Genomic DNA, 20,080 nt, shown 5'->3' with positions numbered 1-20,080 from the left:
TGACATCCTGGGAATGAGCCCGGGCTGGGTAAATACAGCAACAACAAGGCCTCCTCTCGTTTGTAAAACAAACAAGCGAAACATACATTTTTAATGTGGAATTAAGTAAAACTACAATTCGGTGCAACATGTTCTTCTTTGGATTCAGTTTTTTCCCTTGCAGCAGAATTTAAAACCAGCTGAAGGACTGGCAGTACACGTACAGTAAGTAAAGATGATTTGGATTAATTCTTCCTTCAAGCAGCAGAACGTGAATCAAAGTGAAGGAAGTAAATGTCCTGTCTCACTTTCAACACCACAAACCAACAGTATGCTCCAAACACACAGAGGAACCTCCCTCCTCTCCTGTTAAAACAGTCTAACACACATCTATAGGCACCAAAATGGAACAAAACAGCGGGTTTATTTCATGTGCGCTGCGTCTCTCCAGCGCTCCGTCTTCCTCGGGGGGAAATCTCGCTGCAGTAACAAGCCTGGCGATGCTGAAAAAGTGCCGCAGGCAACAGCGAGCAGCAGCGCAGCAGCACAGGCAGGTGAAGACGGGGTGAAAGTCAAATCTTCTAACTGTAAACAAAACCCCGGGAATAAGGCAAAATAAATATATGTTGTGGGAATAAAATGTGTGTGTGTTTGCTCTGGATTGAAGTGATTCTTTGCGGGCACCACAAGTGGGTAGCTGTCCAATGAGGTGAGGGATTTGCAGTTATGAGGACGGATAGACGAGGAGAAGAGGGAGTTGTTATCAGAGAGAGACGAGGGAGAAGGCTGCGGTTTAGGGCTGCTATTGAACGCTCGTCAAAAATAGAAAAGATGTCATTTTCAACACTTTTCTGAGAGCAGTTTGGGACAGCGCCACGTCACACGCCGTCGCTCGGGTACATCACGTGTCAAAGATGAGTTACTGGTGGATCACGCTGATGCGGTTGTGATAGGAGGTGAGGGATTTGCAGGTATGAGAAGTGATGTGGCGTTCGCTGACAGGCTCCTATGTGTGTTCAGGAATCTAAAGAGAGGCCAAACGAAGAGTTCAAATGTTTATCTGGATGCCTTGTGGTGTTATTCTCTGGGTGCAGTGGAAGCCCAGTGGTGACAAAAACTGATTTGTAACAGGGAAGTTGCCAGTAACTACTGCTGGATGGCATAGACGGCTAATGAGATCAAGTGCTGTTTAGAAACTGCACCTGAACTTCAGTACTTTGTTCCCTCTGGAGATTAAAGGGGCGTCTTACTATTATCCAAAGCTTCCAGACACAGCAGATCCACACTGACTACTATAAGACACTACACATGGTACAGGAAACCACCAAAAAAAAAAAGAAGATGAAAACTGATGGACGTTTTTCTTAAATCAGTCAAACAACTTACCAGGCTTCACTGATGTTAATGTGTTCTGACTGTGGCCTGAGCATGCTCTGTGCAGCTGTACGAGGTATGGGCAGATACTTAATATTAAGTACATTTGGGAAGAAACGTAATGCTGCCGGATTACGAGGAATAATCAGGAAACTACTGAACAAATCTGCAAGGTCGCAGATGTGTGTACTGAATGTATCCACAAAAAATTCAGTCAGTGTATTTAATTTGTTTTACTACAATATCTGATTGTGACAAATGAAGCATGATTACAGTTTTAGGGTTATGTTTAGGCAATACGAAACACTAAATTGTAAAGTTATTCCCTTTTTCCACAGAAAATCCTGTAATTAGGGGTCTAGAAGACAGGTGCATTTTGAAGGCGAAATATTCAAGCTAAAAGACACTTTAAAACACTAACTTGTGTTGATCTTCCCAGATAAAACATAACTGATGTAAAACACCCGTATTGGAGTCTAACTGTTCAGCTGACGGACACGGCAACTACCCAGAGCCGCGGTAGCTGAATGTTTAACGTCTTCCTGTTTGAGTTCTTGAAGGTGAACAAGGTTTCAGGTGATATTAGCTAAAACTCATCATGCTGATTTATTTCAAACAAACCTCATCAAACATTCTGACTGTTGATTTCAGTGGCAATCAGACAGATGGGCTTCAAGATCAATGCTTCTGGACTACAAACATCACATCACATCAAAGATCTGTGCTCCTCACACACACACACACACACACACACACACTTTCTCCCTGTCTAAATCTATACAATCCATTATTAACATGTTTCCTGCCAGACAAAGACACAGGTAGATGATAAAATATAGAGAAATAAAAGACAAAATAAGAGAAAAGGTTAAATTATTGAATTCAAGGTGCTGTCTTCGAAATAAAGAGACACGGAGAGAAGGAGAATCCATATTGTTTTTTGGAAGGTGGAAAGTAGGTTAGAAAAGAAAGGCAAGGTGAGAGAGAAGTGTGGCATCAAAGAGAGAAAGTTTAACAAAGTCAGCAACACGCCAGGAGTCGACTCATGCGACATGGGAGAGAGAAAAACCCCACATCAGAACACATCACACCTCCGCCATCAAACCAACGCTCAGAGAGAGACAGGAGGAGCGAGAGAGAGAGAGAAAACAGGTGAAGGTGAACCTGATGGAGGAGAGGAAGGATGTGATGAAGGAGGGAGCAAGCAAAACAGAGGAAGGAGAGAAAACTAAAGAAAAAGACAAATACAGAAAGGAAAGAGTAAAAAAAGGAAAAAACGGTTGGAGAGGAAGGAAAGATGTGATGAAGGAAAATGGAAACAAACGATAAATGAGAAAAGGGTGGAAGGAAAGGAAGAAAGATGGAAAAAGGAAAGAAATCAAGAAAGAAAGAAGTGCAAAAGAGAGGAAACTACAGAAGGAATAAGACCAAAGGAAGGAAGGAGCAGAGAGAGGATGTGAAGAAAGGAGTGAGAGGGAATAAAATAAGTAAAGACGGTAGAAAGAAAAAAAAAAGGAGGGAAGTACTGAAAGCTAGAAATTTAGAAAGAAAAAAAGACCAAAGGCAACAGTTGATATGAGAGAGAGAGAGAGAGAGAGAGAGAGAGAGAGAGAGAGAGAGAGAGAGAGAGAGAGAGAGAGAGAGTATGGGGAAGGAAAGCGTAAAACTAATGAATGAATCACCAGAAATATTCAGGGTTGCCACATCCTGAGAAATCCCCCTTTTACAATCAGACCTCTGCTGTTTTGAGTTGACAGCAGCAAATGTTAATACTACAGTTACTTACTCAATATCTGACACACACACACACACACACACACACACACACACACCTGGGAAATGTTCGAGTTACACAGCTGACTAAATTCCCATGGCAACAAAAGGCAAATGACAGATAAGAGGAGGAGGAGGAGGAAAGGGAGGGAAAGATGGAAAGCGAAGTAGGAGAAAAAGGAGACGACAAAGGCAGGAGGAGATGAGGAGGCAGAGTGAAAAAGTTACAGCAGAGAGGTAAAGAAGGGAAGCAGTAGAAGAAGGAGAAGAGGGAGAGGAGGAAGGAGGGGTGAGAGAAATGACAGGGTGGGAGGGGAGGAGAAAGGGAGGAAAGGAAATAGGGAATGAGGTGACGGAAAGAAATGAGAGAGCTGGGAGTAAAGGAGAATGGAGGAGAGGAAGAGGGGGTGAGGAGGAATGAGGGAAAGATGAAGGGAGAGGTGTAGAGAAGAGGAGGGAGTTGTAATTGTAAAGGAGTAAAGGATAAAGGAGGGAGTAGCAGAGAGGAGAGAAAAGTGGGAAGAGCAGAAAGATACAGATAAAGGAGAGAAAGGGAGAAAACCAAGGTAGGGAGGAAGATTGAGAAAGGAGGAGAAAAGGCTGAGAGGAGGAAGAAAGGCTGAGAGCAGAACAAGAGGAAAGGAATAGCAAGCAAAAGTACAAGACGCAGAGGAAAAAGGAAAAGGACAGGACATGAGGAGGAGGAGGAGGAGAGGGTGAAGAATAGAGAGGAGAGGAAGAAGATGTGGAGGAGGTATGAGCAGAAGAAAGCAGAAGGAAAACAAGGAAAGGAGAAAGGGAGAGAACAGGAGAGAGAAGAGGCGGTGGAGGAGGATTTATGTGTTTTTAGAGCTGTCATCTCTGAAGGACAGACCTGGGGCGAGTCAGCACACCTGCTACACCTCCGATCTCTCTCTCTCTCTCTCTCTCTCTGCCTCTGTCATAAATTCTCATACAGACATGTTTACATCTCTTTACTATTCCTTTGTTCCCTCTCTCTCTCTCTCTCTCTCTTTGCACACTAGTCCTAATACAGCAAGTCCTCCAAACTAAATGACCAAATCTGTTGTTTTTCATCACCTTTAAAAATGACCCACAGAAGTGTTTTCTGATCTGCCTCCCCTATGATACATGGGCTGATATGATAAATGATGCATATGACCATTTTTATCTTCCCCCTCTGCAGTTTGGTTCGGTTTAGGGACCAATTGTGCTTCGGGGTTAGGAAACAAACTACTTGGTTAAACTTAGGGAATCTTTGTCATAACCGTTCAAAGAACGGCTCCTGTTTCTTTGTAGTGAAGTCCAGTTAACTCTGTGAGTACGATGTGATTACTGCTGGTATAAATAATGTACAACACGACCCACATTGTAATAAACCAGAATGATCCTCTAACGAAGTCAACGAGTCTGTAACTGCCCTCCAGATCGACACATGTAAATGTTTTCTGATCTGACGTCCCTTTGTCTACGCCTTCCAACACCGTCAACAAGGCAGCTCTCTGATCAGACACCCCTGTGGGTAAGGTCTGGTTAGGGTTCGGGAAAGAAACAGGAAATGAACAGCCGTTTCCTGTGTCAAAGTCACGCGTTCTGTTGACCCATCCGACCTCCTCGTCTCTCGGTGGACGTCACAGCGCTTCCTCTTTGACTCCCAACGGACAGCAGTTCCTGTGGCTGCTAGATGTCACCAGAAAGTAAACACTTGTTGTTTTCGGACTTTGCTGTCGTTTCTGTTGGAAGGACAGTTTCAGTCACGTAGTTTGGGGCACCAGAGCAGCAAGACACTAACATGGGTAGTTTTGGAATTCACTGCCAGACATCCTATTTGTTTGATCAGATAATGATAGATATTTCTCTCTAATACCAGTAAACAACACTCAACCAAACCCCTCTTCTTTCTCTATTCCCTCCATTTCGCTCCTTTTCTATTATCCCTCACCACCGAACCTTTATTTTCTCCCTTCATTCACACACACGCACTCACACTCTCTCTCTTGCCTAGCTTAGGCACTATTTGAATAACAGCAGCTCCCTGGTGTGTGTGTGTGTGTGTGTGTGTGTGTGTGTGTGTGTGTGTGTGTGTGTGTGTGTGTGAAAGAGAGGGAAAGTGAGCAGGGCTGCAGTGGTCGAGCTCTCCCTGGTACATCTGTCTCTTTTAGTTTACAACCACTCTGCTTACTTGCACACACACACACACACACACACACACACACACACACAGTATAAACACAAAAACACATATCAATATACATACACTGAAAAAAAATGAATCACAGGTAATCCTGCTCAGGCAGAGATGTGCATGTAAATACACATTTCCACCGAGAAACACACACACACATATACATAATTATACACACACACTGTAATCGAAACCCAAAGATACTTTTACATGTTCAGGTATGGTAGTATCTACACGCACACACACACACACACACACACACACACACACACACACACACACACACACAGCTAAGCAGAGTAGACAGGTGGAGTGTATATCAGGGCCTCTGTGGCCACCCAGCTTCTCCACCATTTATCTCAATTTCACCTTCTAGACACACACACACACACACACACACACACACACGCACTTAACATTAGAAATACACCCAGCAAAAGTAAGAGAGACACACACGATGCACACATACACACCCCGAGACACGCACACACACACATTCTGACATCACAGATCTAACAGACGAGCCTAAACACACACACACACACACACACTTCTCCCTAGATGTCTGTTAAAATCACATATGTGTTCACCTCAAACACAGTCCAGGTCAATAGTTGAACCACTTTTCTAAATTTGTGGTGGGTAACCATAGCAACGGTAATGATGCTTTAGACTCTGTTAGCAGTTAACTGACTAGAGACTAACACGATGCTAAACTGACTACAAACTGACGCGGCAGAAGAGACAGACTGGACTCTGAGGTTTATGGCTTATTTTACAATAGTCACTGACACAATATAAAGTAGAGTGTGTGTTGGAAGCTTCTCTAATCTTATATGAGAGACGGAACTGCTGTATTTCATGTGCCAATAAAATCCTTCATTTTACTCCACTTTCACTCCAGAATTGTTTTATCTACACTTTCAACTGTCACGGAAACCCAATAAATGCCCCCTTGTAAACAATTTGCGATTTGTTTTGTTCATTCTCACCACATTAAAATGACAAAGCAGCGATGAACTATCGACATCCAAGTCCGAAACTAATTTATAATCTGTAACTTGAAAAGTTTTACAAACATGAAGCAGAAATTTCCTGCTGCCTGACAGCTTTTAGTATCATGTAACGCTCTTTATGTATCCACGTAGTTTCTCCACAACCTTTTAGACTCCGCGACTGCAATACAAACAGTCTGAGATCTGCTGTGAGGCAAAATATAAAACCTGCACTTAACTTGGTTGAAAACTGATTTTTATACACAGGAATGACTATATTTCATTTTGATACATATAATTATTGAAATACTGGTATTATATGTATATTGTATATTTATATAGTTTTTTAAATTCATCACTATTGGCCACTCATGCTGTAACTTTAATATAAAACACATTGTCGCAGTGTATCAGATGTGTATGAAGAGGCCTTAATTCTCAGAATGTGTGTGTGTGTGTGTGTGTGTGTTTATATGGCCTACATGGTGTTAAGCTCATCCTATAATGAGCTATTAACTGCTGTCTCCTTTCAGCTCTCCGCCTGACTCCGACACAAATCCCCCCTTTCTTCTCCAGTACTGTAATCCACCACACACACACACACACACACACACACACACACACACACACACGAACACGAACACAAACACACCACAACATCAAGCACAATGCATCAGGCCTCAGTTCACTTCTTGGTGTCAAATCCCTTCTTCTCTCTGTTCACTGACAAAGACCTCTGAGAAAGGAGAGAGGGCGGAAAAAAGAAAGGTACAGAACGAGGGAGTAGGAGAGAGGAGGAGAAACAGTAAAAGAGAGGAGGGAGGGATGACAGATTGAAGAGGAACGATACGATTTTATGGCAGTGCCTTACAAAAGCTGCAGTCCAGACTGCAGACTGCATATGAGTCTGCACGCACACACACACAAACAAACTAGAGAAAACACACACATACAAAGAAAAAGAAACTCACACAGCGAGCTGTAAGATTTACACATAACCGAACACATTCACACACAAAACACTAACAATCTGCTGTGACGCCTTGCAAACGTAGCACTTCAACACACTGTTTAGTTACTTAAGAGTCACTGGTTTGAACCCTGAAGTAGCAAAAGTCATACAATTCTAGCACAGGAAACAGGGAGTGCAATGTTGAGTAGTGACACGGTACACCTTAGAAAATACCTCCATCACAAAGGCTCAAACATATAATTTTCACCTCCAGTTATGTTCTTCAAATAACATTAAAAGGTAAGACTAAAATCTTCCTCTGGGTAGCAGAACGATGCAGAAACATCAGCTGGTCCAATCAAAAAGTTGCATCAACTTCAAACTAACGAACCAACTTGCAAAGTGAGTCAGATGGATATTATTTTAATTTGCTCCATATGACTAGCACCATTGCAGGACTAATCCTACAGAGTACTGTAAGTTGTCAACATGGATGCCAGTATGACATGAATGGTAGTTTAAACTTACCCAACTGTACAGAAGCAAAGATGACATTGATAATATTGATAATATCATTCTCAGTCCCTACTGAGACATGACCGGACTTCTCCTTTTAGTGTGCAGAGCAGAATGACTTGGCCTTCATTTTATTTTGTTTAGTTTGATTCCTCCATCTTCAGTCAGTCCTTTAAAAGGTGTACTGAAACCCATGTTCCCGGCTTCAGGACAATATATTCTGGACGAAACATATCAGGCAATCAACTACAATAGGTGGCTGCACAGAATAGAAACTACTATTTGACAATTGTCAAAGATGGCAAAAGTATCTGGGTGGGCCCTCAATCAGAACATACTGCAGCAAGTTATAGTTTTGGAGTATTTTCAAGTCTATGGAAACCCTTTTGAAACTAAACAACACTCTAGAAGAACAGAATGACAGGATTAAACAGCTCAACAATTTTCCAAGTTTACACTCCAAAAGTCATAATTTGTCCTTGCTTCCATTTTAATGCTAGAAAGGTCTTCACATTGCATTCTCAAGTCTTCATCTATAAGTGTCAGTGAAGGCTCCTTTCCCTACATTTGAAATTACTTTCTTCTTGATTCCATTGACGTCCAGAGATTACGCCAAACTAGGCTAATCTTAATGTTTAACATGCCTCCATAATGAGACGCAAGAAAACCATCCATATGTTTGACTCTGGATGGAAAAAAAACACTACATATCTCCAAAAACAGAACTAGACCCACCAACAGGGGCTTCATTACATGAGAAGAGTTGTTTCAAATGAACAACAAACGGTTCAGCAAACCATACACACTGCTCACATCCAACAAAACACACACACAAAAACACACACTACTACCACTACTAGTTCTACTACTACTACTACTACTACTACTAGGAGCGCACACAAACGTTACCATGGTGAGGAGGTATGCTGCTGGCCGGCCAGGTGAAGGGTCTTGGGCCGAGCGGCGGAGCAGCTGCCTGCATTAGCCGGCCGCTCCCAGTAGGGGTCACTGTGAAACACACAAAAAAACGTGAAGAGGTTCTTTAACGAAAGCCATAAGAAACAACGAGCAGGAGAAGAAGAAGGAGGAGGAGGAAAAGGAAGTGAAAGAGAGAAATGATGGAGATTAATCAAGAGAAGGAGAAAACATGGAGGAGAAATATGAGAAGCAAGTAAAGAAAAGGCAAGAATGACGTTAACGAGATAAGACAAGAAACTACAAGGGAATAAAGGAATTATACACAGCAAAATGCAAATGTCATGAGGTTTGCACCCAGTTAAAGAACATAATGTAAAATAAGTTGCAGCAAAATATATTTAGACAAGCAGTACATGATAAACAATTTGGCATTTTTAGCTCAGTGGGCAAAAAAACAAAAACCTTCCTGACCTTTCTAATAAGCTTCTAAAATCTTCAATATTAAAAACTGGTAAATTCTTTTACCAATTCACTATGAAACCTCAAACAGTGGCATGAAACCCAAACCAGCACTCTGATCCTTGATTGCAATACCCCCTTAACAAGGAGCGGCCCGTCAGTGTGGTCAGTCAGTACAAACTCCTTCTGTGCAACCAAACATTATTCAAACCCACAGAACATTATTTTAAATTCTAGTGGAGATCCAAAAGCTTCCACAGATGCCAAATACGTCATTTTGAGGAAATATGTATAAAATGATCCACAATGAAAACTATTTGACGGATTGGGTTTGATTGGGGATTCATTGAATATGGAAGTGCAATACTAAAATACAATTAGAATTAGTAACACTTTAACCCCATTTCCATGCAAAATTAATGTTACATTGGCAAAAATATATATAGACTTGACGTTCACTGTGATAGAATACACAAGCAACTTTCAAGGTTCTGCTATTTGATTTTCATACCATATGGAAATTAATGGAAACCAATGGATGCATAAAACGGTGGAAAAAACACAAAAAATCTAAAAATGTGTAGTATGTTTTGAAAAATCTATCATCTTTACAAAAATTATGTAAAGTATACATGGTGAAAGTACAGTGAAACTTTGGCAGTCTAGTTGTTCACTTTGCGCAGTTGGTATATTTCAATATTTCAATCAGTGTAAACATCATATAGCTTCAGTGAGGAGCAGAAACAAACTGATACAGAATATACATTAGATGGAATAAGATGATTTAACAATCTTAAAGCTACTGAAAGGTAAAACTGGATGACAAGAGTTTAAAAAAGTCTGAGCCCCTGCATAAATTCAACTTGGGTCCCTGCTTTTTAAACCACGCTGAAGTCCAAGAACCTACACTCGAGGAGGCAATGGCACAAAATTCTATTTCTTTTGTCCTGGTCCAGGAATAAAACTTCTATTTACCAGGAAGCCCAGATTAAAATCTCTTGTTGGCTGGTAAAAGTGTCTGGTGAATTTCAAGATGTACCTGCCACCACAGCTGGTCAACTAAAACAGCTCCTGCCTTTAGAAATATTCAAATAAATAAAGAAACCTCCAGTTTGGTGGGGGGGGCTAAACCCTGCCGAGTGGGACTCAAAGTGACACGGAGTCAAATACAAAATACAAAGCAGCCCCAAAGTGACTGTCTATGCACAGTGAATTATTTGAATTTTACACACCCACCAAAGACAGGCTGTCAAAACCCATGCCGGAATGGATTTTTCATACGGAGAGAGGGAGCGAGGGAGAGCCGAGGAAAATAAAAGAGAGAAGAAGAGGAAAAAAATAGGAGGCGGAAAGAGGGCGAGAGACACCGGGAGAGACAGGGTGGAGGAGGAGAGAGCGAGGGAGAGGCAGTGAAGCGATGCTGGCTTGCAGGAGAACATTAGCTGCACTGTGTAGCGCACCATAAAACCATTGACATTGTCGGTCTTGCTTTGTGGACGAGTATTATTGTAAAACACAGTTTTCTGAGGCGAGCCAGCCGCTATTGTTCTTGTCAGAGGGTGAAGCGAGGGCACCGCCGGCATAACTTATTTCAGTTTTAAAGCTACGGGAGAAGGCAGAGAGAGTTGGTTTTCAAATTAAACCACCGAGATGTAAGTCCAGAGATTGCATTACTTTTAGATTTGATCTCTTGATGCATGACTAGGAAACATATCGCTGCTGTCGGGGAGGAAGACAAAAAAAAAAAAGAACGCAGCCATCTGCAAGAAGAAAGGCAGGTTTGTTCCCACTGAGGTCGGTGTACTTTACTAAGCAGGTTTCAAGAGACGGAGAGTCTGACTCAACACAGAAATTATCATATCAACTTTCAGTCCACGTAACAGAAACAAGTGGATTATTAGAGCAAAGTATTTGCTGTATGACGATTCCACAGTAAACCTGTTTTTAACAAAAATTAATCTTGGGCTAAATAAATAACTATGTAAGTATGTCCCATCATCAAATATGACGTCAGCCTGTCGAAATTTGGATTCGATGTTTTAAACAGGTTTCTCTTTTGGGGTAAATGAAAGTTCAACATGAACTTTTCTAAGACGGACAGATATATTTGTCCCTCTGAGACGCTGGGTCCAACAGTTTCTTTAGTGGTTTCAGTTGTCAAGGACATTAAAGATGCCCTGATAAATATCTTTATATAAACAATGGTTTAAATGGCTGTGTAATGTGAAAGGTGTCACTTGTAGTGACGAAACCAAAGACAACTGCCACCAACTCTGCAGTTTCCCTCAGCTATGAGGAGCTTTTTAGCCTCATTTAGCTCATTGTTTTGGTTTTACAGCGCATTGACTGTTTTGTGTTGGTTCAGTGTCAGTGCTCTCATCGACCCCGTTTCCAGCAGCAGGAGGCAGCTGTTAGAGACCAGCTGGTGAAGAAAGTGGAACATCTAGCAGCTAAAGAGCCAGATATTTTTCTCAGGAGTCGGTGGAGACCAAACCAGAGCTAAAAGGAGTGTGAGTATTGGACTTCAAGTCATCAGGTGGACACAAACATGACTCCAAATGCTAATGTTGCTTTGTGCCTGCTGGATGTGTACATATGTTAAACTGTTGCCTCTTTGTCATATCAACTTTCCAAGGACAAAATATGCCGAACGTGTACAGATTTTCTAACTTCTTGCGGAGTTCTGCCAGCAAGTGGTTAAAAAGAAAATGATTTATGCAGCTTTACGTCCATACTGGAGAAAGGGCCCAGTCACACCGGCATTTATGACACCAAACTTTTACACCAAACTCAAGTCATCGGGGACATCCCCTCTGTCGCTCTATCACTGTCTCTCTCCACGTTTCCCGTCTCAAATAAAGGAAAACGGTTTAATTAAAATAAATTCTGAGGGAATTGATCAGTTATCTGTCAGATTAAGAGGTTGGGAAGTGTTTAAAGACACTCCACTATATTTCCACATGTTAAACTGAAAAGATTACCCTCATCATTTTAGGTCAAGTACAAGTGTTTTATTTCACTGAATAGTTTGTGTAAATGCTTTTAAAAGTGTTTAAATGTGTTTTTACATGTCTTTCATGCTTTTCTGGCCCATACGGCTTTAATATAAATATTTCTTTGTGTACGTGGCTGTTGTGAAAGACTCCTCTCCACTACGGTCACTGGCAATAGTTAGGTAGCATGGTAGCTAGCTATAGAGACACACTTGACTTGCAACACTGAGCAGTCTCCTGAGCTTTATTACTCCACCAAATAAGAGTCAAACAAACATTTAAATTCAAGAAATAGATGTATTTATTTATTCTCTTCTGTGATTTACCCTTGTTTTAAAATGCTGTCCTTATTTATTCTTACCTCTGTAGCACTTCCTGGTCTGGCAAAAAGGACCCGAGCAGAGGGCCAGGCTGCCTTTATACCTGCCTGAGTGGGTGACCAGGTAAAACAATCAAACCTGACTAATTAAGCTTTGTTTACATATCTACAGCCTGGTGCCTTCATCTAATGCTCCTGTTGAAGATTTTGTATTTTTACTGATGCATTTTAGCTTGTAGTGATCTTACTGCAGTCCTTTGGACAGCTTTTCATTGGTCAGTCTCACACACAATCACACACACCCTGACCTCTCCACTCTGCTGGGTCTCCTATTAACAGAACAGAGACCTTTGGTGAAATGATCTCTATCTGCAATGAGAGAGGTTTACGAGGCCACCAATCACATCACTTCTTTCTCTCTTTCTTTTACTCTGGGTCGCTCTGATGCTCTTGTTTCTTCCTTTTTATCGCTTTCTATCTTCTCTCTCTCTCTACCTTCTTCACTTTATTTCGTTTTCTCCTCCTCTCCCAACATCCTGCCTCCTCCTCCCTTCCTCACCTCTTCACCCCTCCATCTTTTCCTCTCCTGTCACCTTACCCTTCCTTAAACGCTTCCTCCATCTTTTTTCCCCCCTTTTCTTTCATCCCTCTCTCTCCTGCCATTCTCTCCTTTTCCTCTCTTTCCATCTTTATCCATCACTCACTCCTACTGTCCTTATACCTCCGTTTCCCTGCTCTCTCTCCTTTCACATTTCTTTCCTCCACCAGCTCTCTTCCCTTCTCTCCCCTCCTGTCTCACATCCTTAAATTATTCATTTTTCTTTCCCTCAATTCCACTCTCTCCTACTATTCCCTCTTTCTCTCCCTCTCTTTCTTTACATCTTACTCCTTCACTCCCTAGTCGCCCTGTCCTTAAATCAGCCTTTCAATCATTCATCCATCCATTCAACCTACCATCCTGTCTCTCTTTATGTATGATTCCCTCCCCACCCCCTTCTTCCTCCATCCCTTCCATGTTTTTACTCCTTCCACCTTCCCCTCCATCCTTATCAGTCTCCTGCCTCTCTCTCTCTCTCCATTTTCCTCTTTACACCTTATTCCCTTTCTCCTCCTTAAATTGACCTCCCACCCTGTCGCACATCCTTAAATTCTTCTTCCAACCTTCCCTTTTTCTTTCCATCCCTCCTTCTCCTGCAATTCTCTCTCTTCCTCTATTTCTAACTCCCTCTCTCCTACTTTTTCCTGTCCTTCACTTCTTTCTCATACCTTCATTTTTTCTTTTCTTTCATCTTGCTCTCAATCCCTTTTTCTCTCACGCCACTATCATCCCTCTTTTTCTCTTTTTACAAATCACTCCCCTCCTCCCCCCTTCTGTCTTACATCCTTAAATCCTTCTTTCTTTGTCTTTTTCTCCACCCTTCCATCATCCCTCCGTTCTCTCTTTTTCTGTCCATTAGTTCCAGATTGATGCCTTCAGGTGTCTCGCTGTCGATTTGGAAAGTCGACAAGTAACTGCACTGCATCAAACACACGCAGAAAATGAACTGTACACACATTGAATAAACTGTACAACTGTTTGTACACACCGACAACACACAACTACACACACACACACACACACAGGCATAATCGCACATGCACACTCTGGCGCACAAGCAGAAATTTAATAACGGAGTATAAACACAGTCGCTTGCTTGCGCACGCCAACACACAAAGACAGACTCACGGGTAAATGCACAGTGAGATGCACATAAGCAAGTAAAACACACTCTCACACACACACACAAGACACAAACACACACTCCATCAGGACAAAATGGCAGTGGTGGGAGGCAGTACAATGGGTATTGCCGGGCGCCGGCAGAGCTAAATTGCAGACAGCGAGGGGGAGATCTGGGCCATTTTTCAAGACCGACTATATATTACAAATTGGTTACCAGGGCATTGTCTTAGAAAACACACACACACACACACACACACACACACACACACACAAAGTGAAAAACTAATCCTGGCTTGTCCTATTGTAGCCCACAGAGCCACAGAAATCTGCCCTTTTCCCTCTTTTTCGACAATTTCCCCAGAATAAACCATGTGATTGAAAATATGGCAGTTTAGCGAGCAGCGTCAACGCCACACACACACACACATATATACAACACACACAAATACACACACATACACAAGAAAGACACTAACACACACTCCTGGTCCTCTGTTTACTAGCTCTAACTCCGTCGTTTGTTATGAGAATGTTCAAACACTTCCAGGGCAGGGTCAAATCCACATCCTGTGGTACACACACACACACACACACACACACACATAATACACACCCACACACAGACACACACTTTGTCCCCAGCCGGTCGAGATGTTTTGGTCCAGGTTTAGCCGGTCAGTCTTGCTCCAGTGCAGCAGTAAAGCTAGAGGAGGGTTTAACTCCGAAACTAAATCCCTTCAGAAACACAACTGTGTTTAGAGTGTGTGTGTTCTTTAACTATCTCTGTGAGGACCAATTTGAGCTTTAGATCTTGAAGTGAGGACATTTTTAGAATTGAGGATATTTTGGAAAGTTGAGACATTTTTGAAAAATTCGGAAATCTTTGGAAGTTGAGAACATTCTTGAAAGTCACCAAAAGACATTTGGTAACAATTTTAAAATGTGAAGACATTTTTAAAACATGAAGATATGTTGCAAAGTGAAGACATGCTGGAAGGCCGGGATATTTTGGGAAAGTCAGGACATTTTGAAAAGTAAAAACATTTTTGGAAACTGAGGACATTTTACAAAGTGAAGATGAGCGTGTGTTTTGGAGAAGGGAGGATGTTTTTGAAAAGTTGCTAACCGCAGGCAATTTTACAAAGTGAGTACATTTTTGGAAAATGAGGAAAGTTTTATTTTTCTCAAAATGCTTTTTGAGGTTTTAGACTTAAGATTTAGGTTTAGGTCTGGAGCGTGTCTTATGTTAAAACAGGTCCTCACAAGTAGCCTATAGAAGTAGAAATTTGTGTTTTTTTACACAGCGTTGCTTATTTTTACAGTAAATAAATGCAGTTCAGTGGGACCGTGAACATTATGGGATCTGCATTTTTTGGTCAAATGAAAAACATAAAATCAACACAAACATAAAGAACATGTTTGCATATTTGCTGCATATGTCTTAAGGAGAGGAGGAAGAGGAAGCAGAGGGCAGGGTTAGATGGAGGCACATGATTCGCTGTGGCGACCCCTGAAAGGGAACAGCCGAGTCTTACTTCATCCTTTTCTGTGTTAAATCTTGATGCTTCTTATAAATGAAACCAACTGAAACTTGAATTTCTCATCCTCTGTGATCATTATTAAAAACAATGATGCTTTAACTGCTTGTCAAAGCTTTTTTCCTCTGTGTGTAAGTTGGTAGATGTGACTGATTCTTCTGTTGTTTCATGAATCCTCTCAGGTCGCCTGTCACCTGCTTAAATAAAGGATCAGTGAGCTGAAGTTTGTTCTGCAGCAGGGAAATCAACGACAGACTTTGTTTAAAATCTCAGCTAATATTTAATGTTCTGGGAGGATTAATCCAACGATTACTGACATGATCTGACATAACGAGCTGCTGACGTCCTCTTTCTCTACATGAAGGTTTATTTTCTGCAGGAGGTGACAGACGCACACACACACACACACACACACACACACACAGTTAATACACACATGTACAGACACACAGTGTTAGTTAGTGTGTCTCTGGTTTGCACATATCTAAATGTAAAAACTATTTGGAAGCAGATTTGTTGATTTTTCAGATCCTTTAAAGCTGACTTCAATTCTCCAAAAGTAATCGGCTCTGACAGTTTCAAGTCAATTTCTGTTCACTGTTCGAGGAGGAAGGGGGAGTGTATTTCAACTCTGTCTGAACTCAGAGCTGACATTTGTAGAACATTGTGAGAATGTAGGCTATACTGCTTTTGTCTTCTACACATTAATATAGAAGAATCAGTCCAAGGAGAGATTTAAATACAAAAGTCTGCTGTCTGCTGCAGTGGCATACAAAGGATCTCTCTCTCTCAGTCCCCCAACTTCATGGAAGAGCAAAACTAAATCCCTTTCACCTTAATCACATTTTAAACTTAACCCCAACACTAAGTGTTAACCCTCAAACAGCACTTAGAAGAAGTGACAACATATAAAATGTCCTCGCTTTCTTAAATTACATTTCTTTTATTCAGCTGACAGTTTTATCCAAAGCGACTTACAATAAGTCTTAAATTAAATATTAAACCGTCCTCACTCCCAAGCTTGAAAAATAATTGGTCCTCACAGAGATAGAAGTACAACAGCACACGCACGCACACACACACACACACAGGTGTACAAACTGTGTGTAAACTGAAACCCCTGGTGATGGACTTACACACACACATACACACCTGTACTCTGTAAAACCCCAAACAAACACACACACACACACACGTCTCTAACTGTGCTTCCTGCTGCCTCCCACAGAGCTGAACAGGGCCACAGCTGCCAGTCACTCACACACACACACACACTCCAACAAGTTTACTGCACAAACAAAATACTTTATCTTTCCAACAAACCGTCTCAAAGCCACCAGTTTACCATCAGAACATTATTTACTTTTTTACCAACAAAACAACACTATTTGTCAAATGTTTGCCAACTACACAATATATTTTACTGCCCGAACGACGTCACCTCACGGTTAACTGGTGTAATTTATCTCCCAAACAGCACTGTTTACCAATTGTTTACCTGCTTGTCATTATTTAACAGTTCATTTAGATTTAAGATCCAAACAACATGAAACAGCAGCACAGAGAGACGCACTCACACTTTGTTGTACTATCATTAGCTAGCATCAGCTTTGAAAGGCAATGACGCATTATAATATACTAATATCTAAATCCAATAATATCTTTACTGACAAATTTGACCTTTAGTGACATTTAATAAAACTTTTCATATCTTATAAAAACAGAATGAATTAATACAATCATTTTTTGCTGTTTATTTAACTCTTGCCACTTAATTACCTTAACAACAGTGTGCCTGAAAAGCTGCATCTGATTTCTATATCTAACAACAAATAAACTAAACAAAACAAAGAAAAGAAACACACTTAAAATATAAGCATCCAGATACATTATCAAAAATCTAAATAGTTGCAAAAGTCAAAGAAACCACAAAAAATGATGCACACAAAATATTTTAATATACATTGAAATATTTTTAATAATAAATAAGAGGGGTGCGACATCTAAATGTATTATGTATGAGTTTGGCATTTCTCTAACTTTTTCTGCAACTATTTTGACTTTTGATAATGTATCTGGGGCGTTGTTTGTAGGTGTTGCTGCAGAGCCTCAGGCGAACTCTCACCTTGTCCTTCGTCAGTTTGGACATTTGCCTAATTAAGACCCAGTAACGTCGAGCGTAGGACAGGATGTCGCCATGACAACCTGCATCATGCAAAAACAATAACCACCAATCCATTTCTTGTACAAACTAATAATTATTCCTTTAACCACGATTATTTTTTAATTTGTCTGTTTTCTTGTAAACCTCCTACGTCCACTGCCCCTTCTCAAGTTAATCATCAGCCTGAGCGTGAGAAAAAAAGATGTGGCTCAGTTTAGTTTGCACACATTATCAGCAAATAACAAGAATAAATCCAGTGCATGCAACACTTGCGCTGCAGAGCGGTGCATGCGGCCGTAATGGAGTCTGTCATTTGAAATGGATGAAGTTCCATTAGAGAGCGGCGCGGTCACAGCGTTAAGTGTGATGAAGGGCGAAGCTTCAGCATCTCTCTTTTTGTTTTAACGACGACACAGAAAAAGCTCCGCAGTGCTGTGCAGTCCAAAGACAGATGGACGGACAGATGGACAGATGCAAAGCAGAATCCAGTCAACAGGAAGAAAACAAAGCAGCAGAGAAATTAGCCAGAGATAAAAGTAAAAGGATAAAGAGCAGACAGACGAGGTGTTCTCTGACAGAGGCTCCTTCCTGTCGCTGTAAATCAGCTACTATACGGCCTCTCTCATTGTCACTTCTTCACCTTTTTCTGTCCATTGGCACCTTTCTCTCCATTGCTGTCATGTTTCTATCCCTCCCTCCCTCCCTCCCTTTCTGTCTTAAAGCAAATAAGGTCGACAGAGGGTGACACACGAGCAAACACACACACACACACAGATGACATGTTTATTAATCACCTCTTTAGCCGAGCTACTGGCCTGATTTACCGCTGATTTCTTAGCTGTCAGCCACTGAGGACAGCTGCCTGACATTTACAGGTAGACCCACTCTACAGTGTGTCTCACACATACACACAAATACACACACACACATAAAAGCACAAGCTCAGGTGGCTCTGTACATGTACAAATTATGCACACACACTCAAGGTGCAATAAATCTGTGCATGAAAGCATGAAGAAGCATATATACACTCTCCATCACACACATGCAGACACACACACACACAGGCTTTCTGTTTCCTCTATCAATTTCCTACACCGCTCTCACATTTCTATTAGTTTTTTCTGTGTTTTCCTCCGTCTCTCTTTCATTTCCTCTATGTACAAACACACCTAAACACCACCTGCAGGAGCTTTTACAAAAGGTCTCTACTTGACCTCACACACACAATGATAAGCCAGCCATGGCTATTTATATTTGTCCTTCTTGTACATTTGATAAGGAATTGTTGATATTTCTCACACTTGACAGAGTTAACTGAGGGGGAAAAATGATTTCTATGAAATAAGAGGGAGTGGCATGTCTCCCTGTCTACAGCTATAACTGAAAGACATGCTTTATCAGATAGTGTATCATATAGGATCAGCTGGGCAGCGGCCACGAGCCAGGATGACAACAGTTTGATTTGTCGGAAAAGGATGTAACGTGTCTTTAGCTCCTGACTCACCTGCGCTACAACAAAAGAAGGCAGATTTCACAGAAGATGAATCTAAAGAGCGAGCTGTCAGCTTCAGATTCGGTCTCCTCACACGCCTCCATGTTGAATCAGGTTAAAGCTGAGACATTCGTTTGCCATCTCTTTATATCTGAGGAATTACAGAGAAGCGTTTTGGAAGGGAGCCCTGTGTTTGAACTGCTCGCGGTGCGTTTGATGTTCAAGGGGTCTTGCCACGCACTTAAACAGCCCCGTGAGTGGGCATGTCACCTGCGAGATAAGAGAAAACAAACCCTCCTCATGTCTGGGCAAAAGGTTATTCTGACATTCAGCAGGAGAGGAGAGGAAAAGAGAAAGAGGAGAAGAAAGGAAAAAGAAAAGGGGAAGTCAGGAGAGGAAATATCAGAGGTAACAAGGGACAAGAATGAGATGGGAGAAGAGAGGCAGAGAAAGAGTGAGAAGATAAAGGAGAGAGAGAAGAAAGAGAGGTGAAAAGGCTAACTGTATGAGTTTGCTGATTCAAATCTCAACAATAAACAATCACAACAGACGGAAACGCTGTTGCACACCAGGTCCAAACCAAAATGCAGACGCGAAAATCCCCAAAAATAGTTTACTTAAATTTGGCTAAAGGACAATGTACACTTCTTCATTTTCTCTCGTTTTGTTCTCTCTTTCGTTTTCATTTAACAAAAAG

General features: G+C 41.4%; 1 protein-coding gene across 1 annotated transcript in view; it reads right to left on the bottom strand.

The window, feature by feature from the left end:
* The window catches only part of LOC122862015 (neuronal PAS domain-containing protein 3), a 316,717-nt gene that overhangs the window by 221,032 nt on the left and 75,605 nt on the right, over positions 1-20,080 (bottom strand). The window contains 1 exon segment of the mRNA XM_044167164.1: positions 8,684-8,782. Within this exon segment, the coding sequence (XP_044023099.1) occupies positions 8,684-8,782 (99 nt within the window).

This window comes from Siniperca chuatsi, linkage group LG15 (genome assembly GCF_020085105.1).
Source record: "Siniperca chuatsi isolate FFG_IHB_CAS linkage group LG15, ASM2008510v1, whole genome shotgun sequence".
Lineage (NCBI taxonomy): Eukaryota > Metazoa > Chordata > Actinopteri > Centrarchiformes > Sinipercidae > Siniperca > Siniperca chuatsi.
The sequence above is the reverse complement of the archived record's forward strand: the minus strand, read 5'-3'. Positions and strand labels throughout refer to the sequence as shown.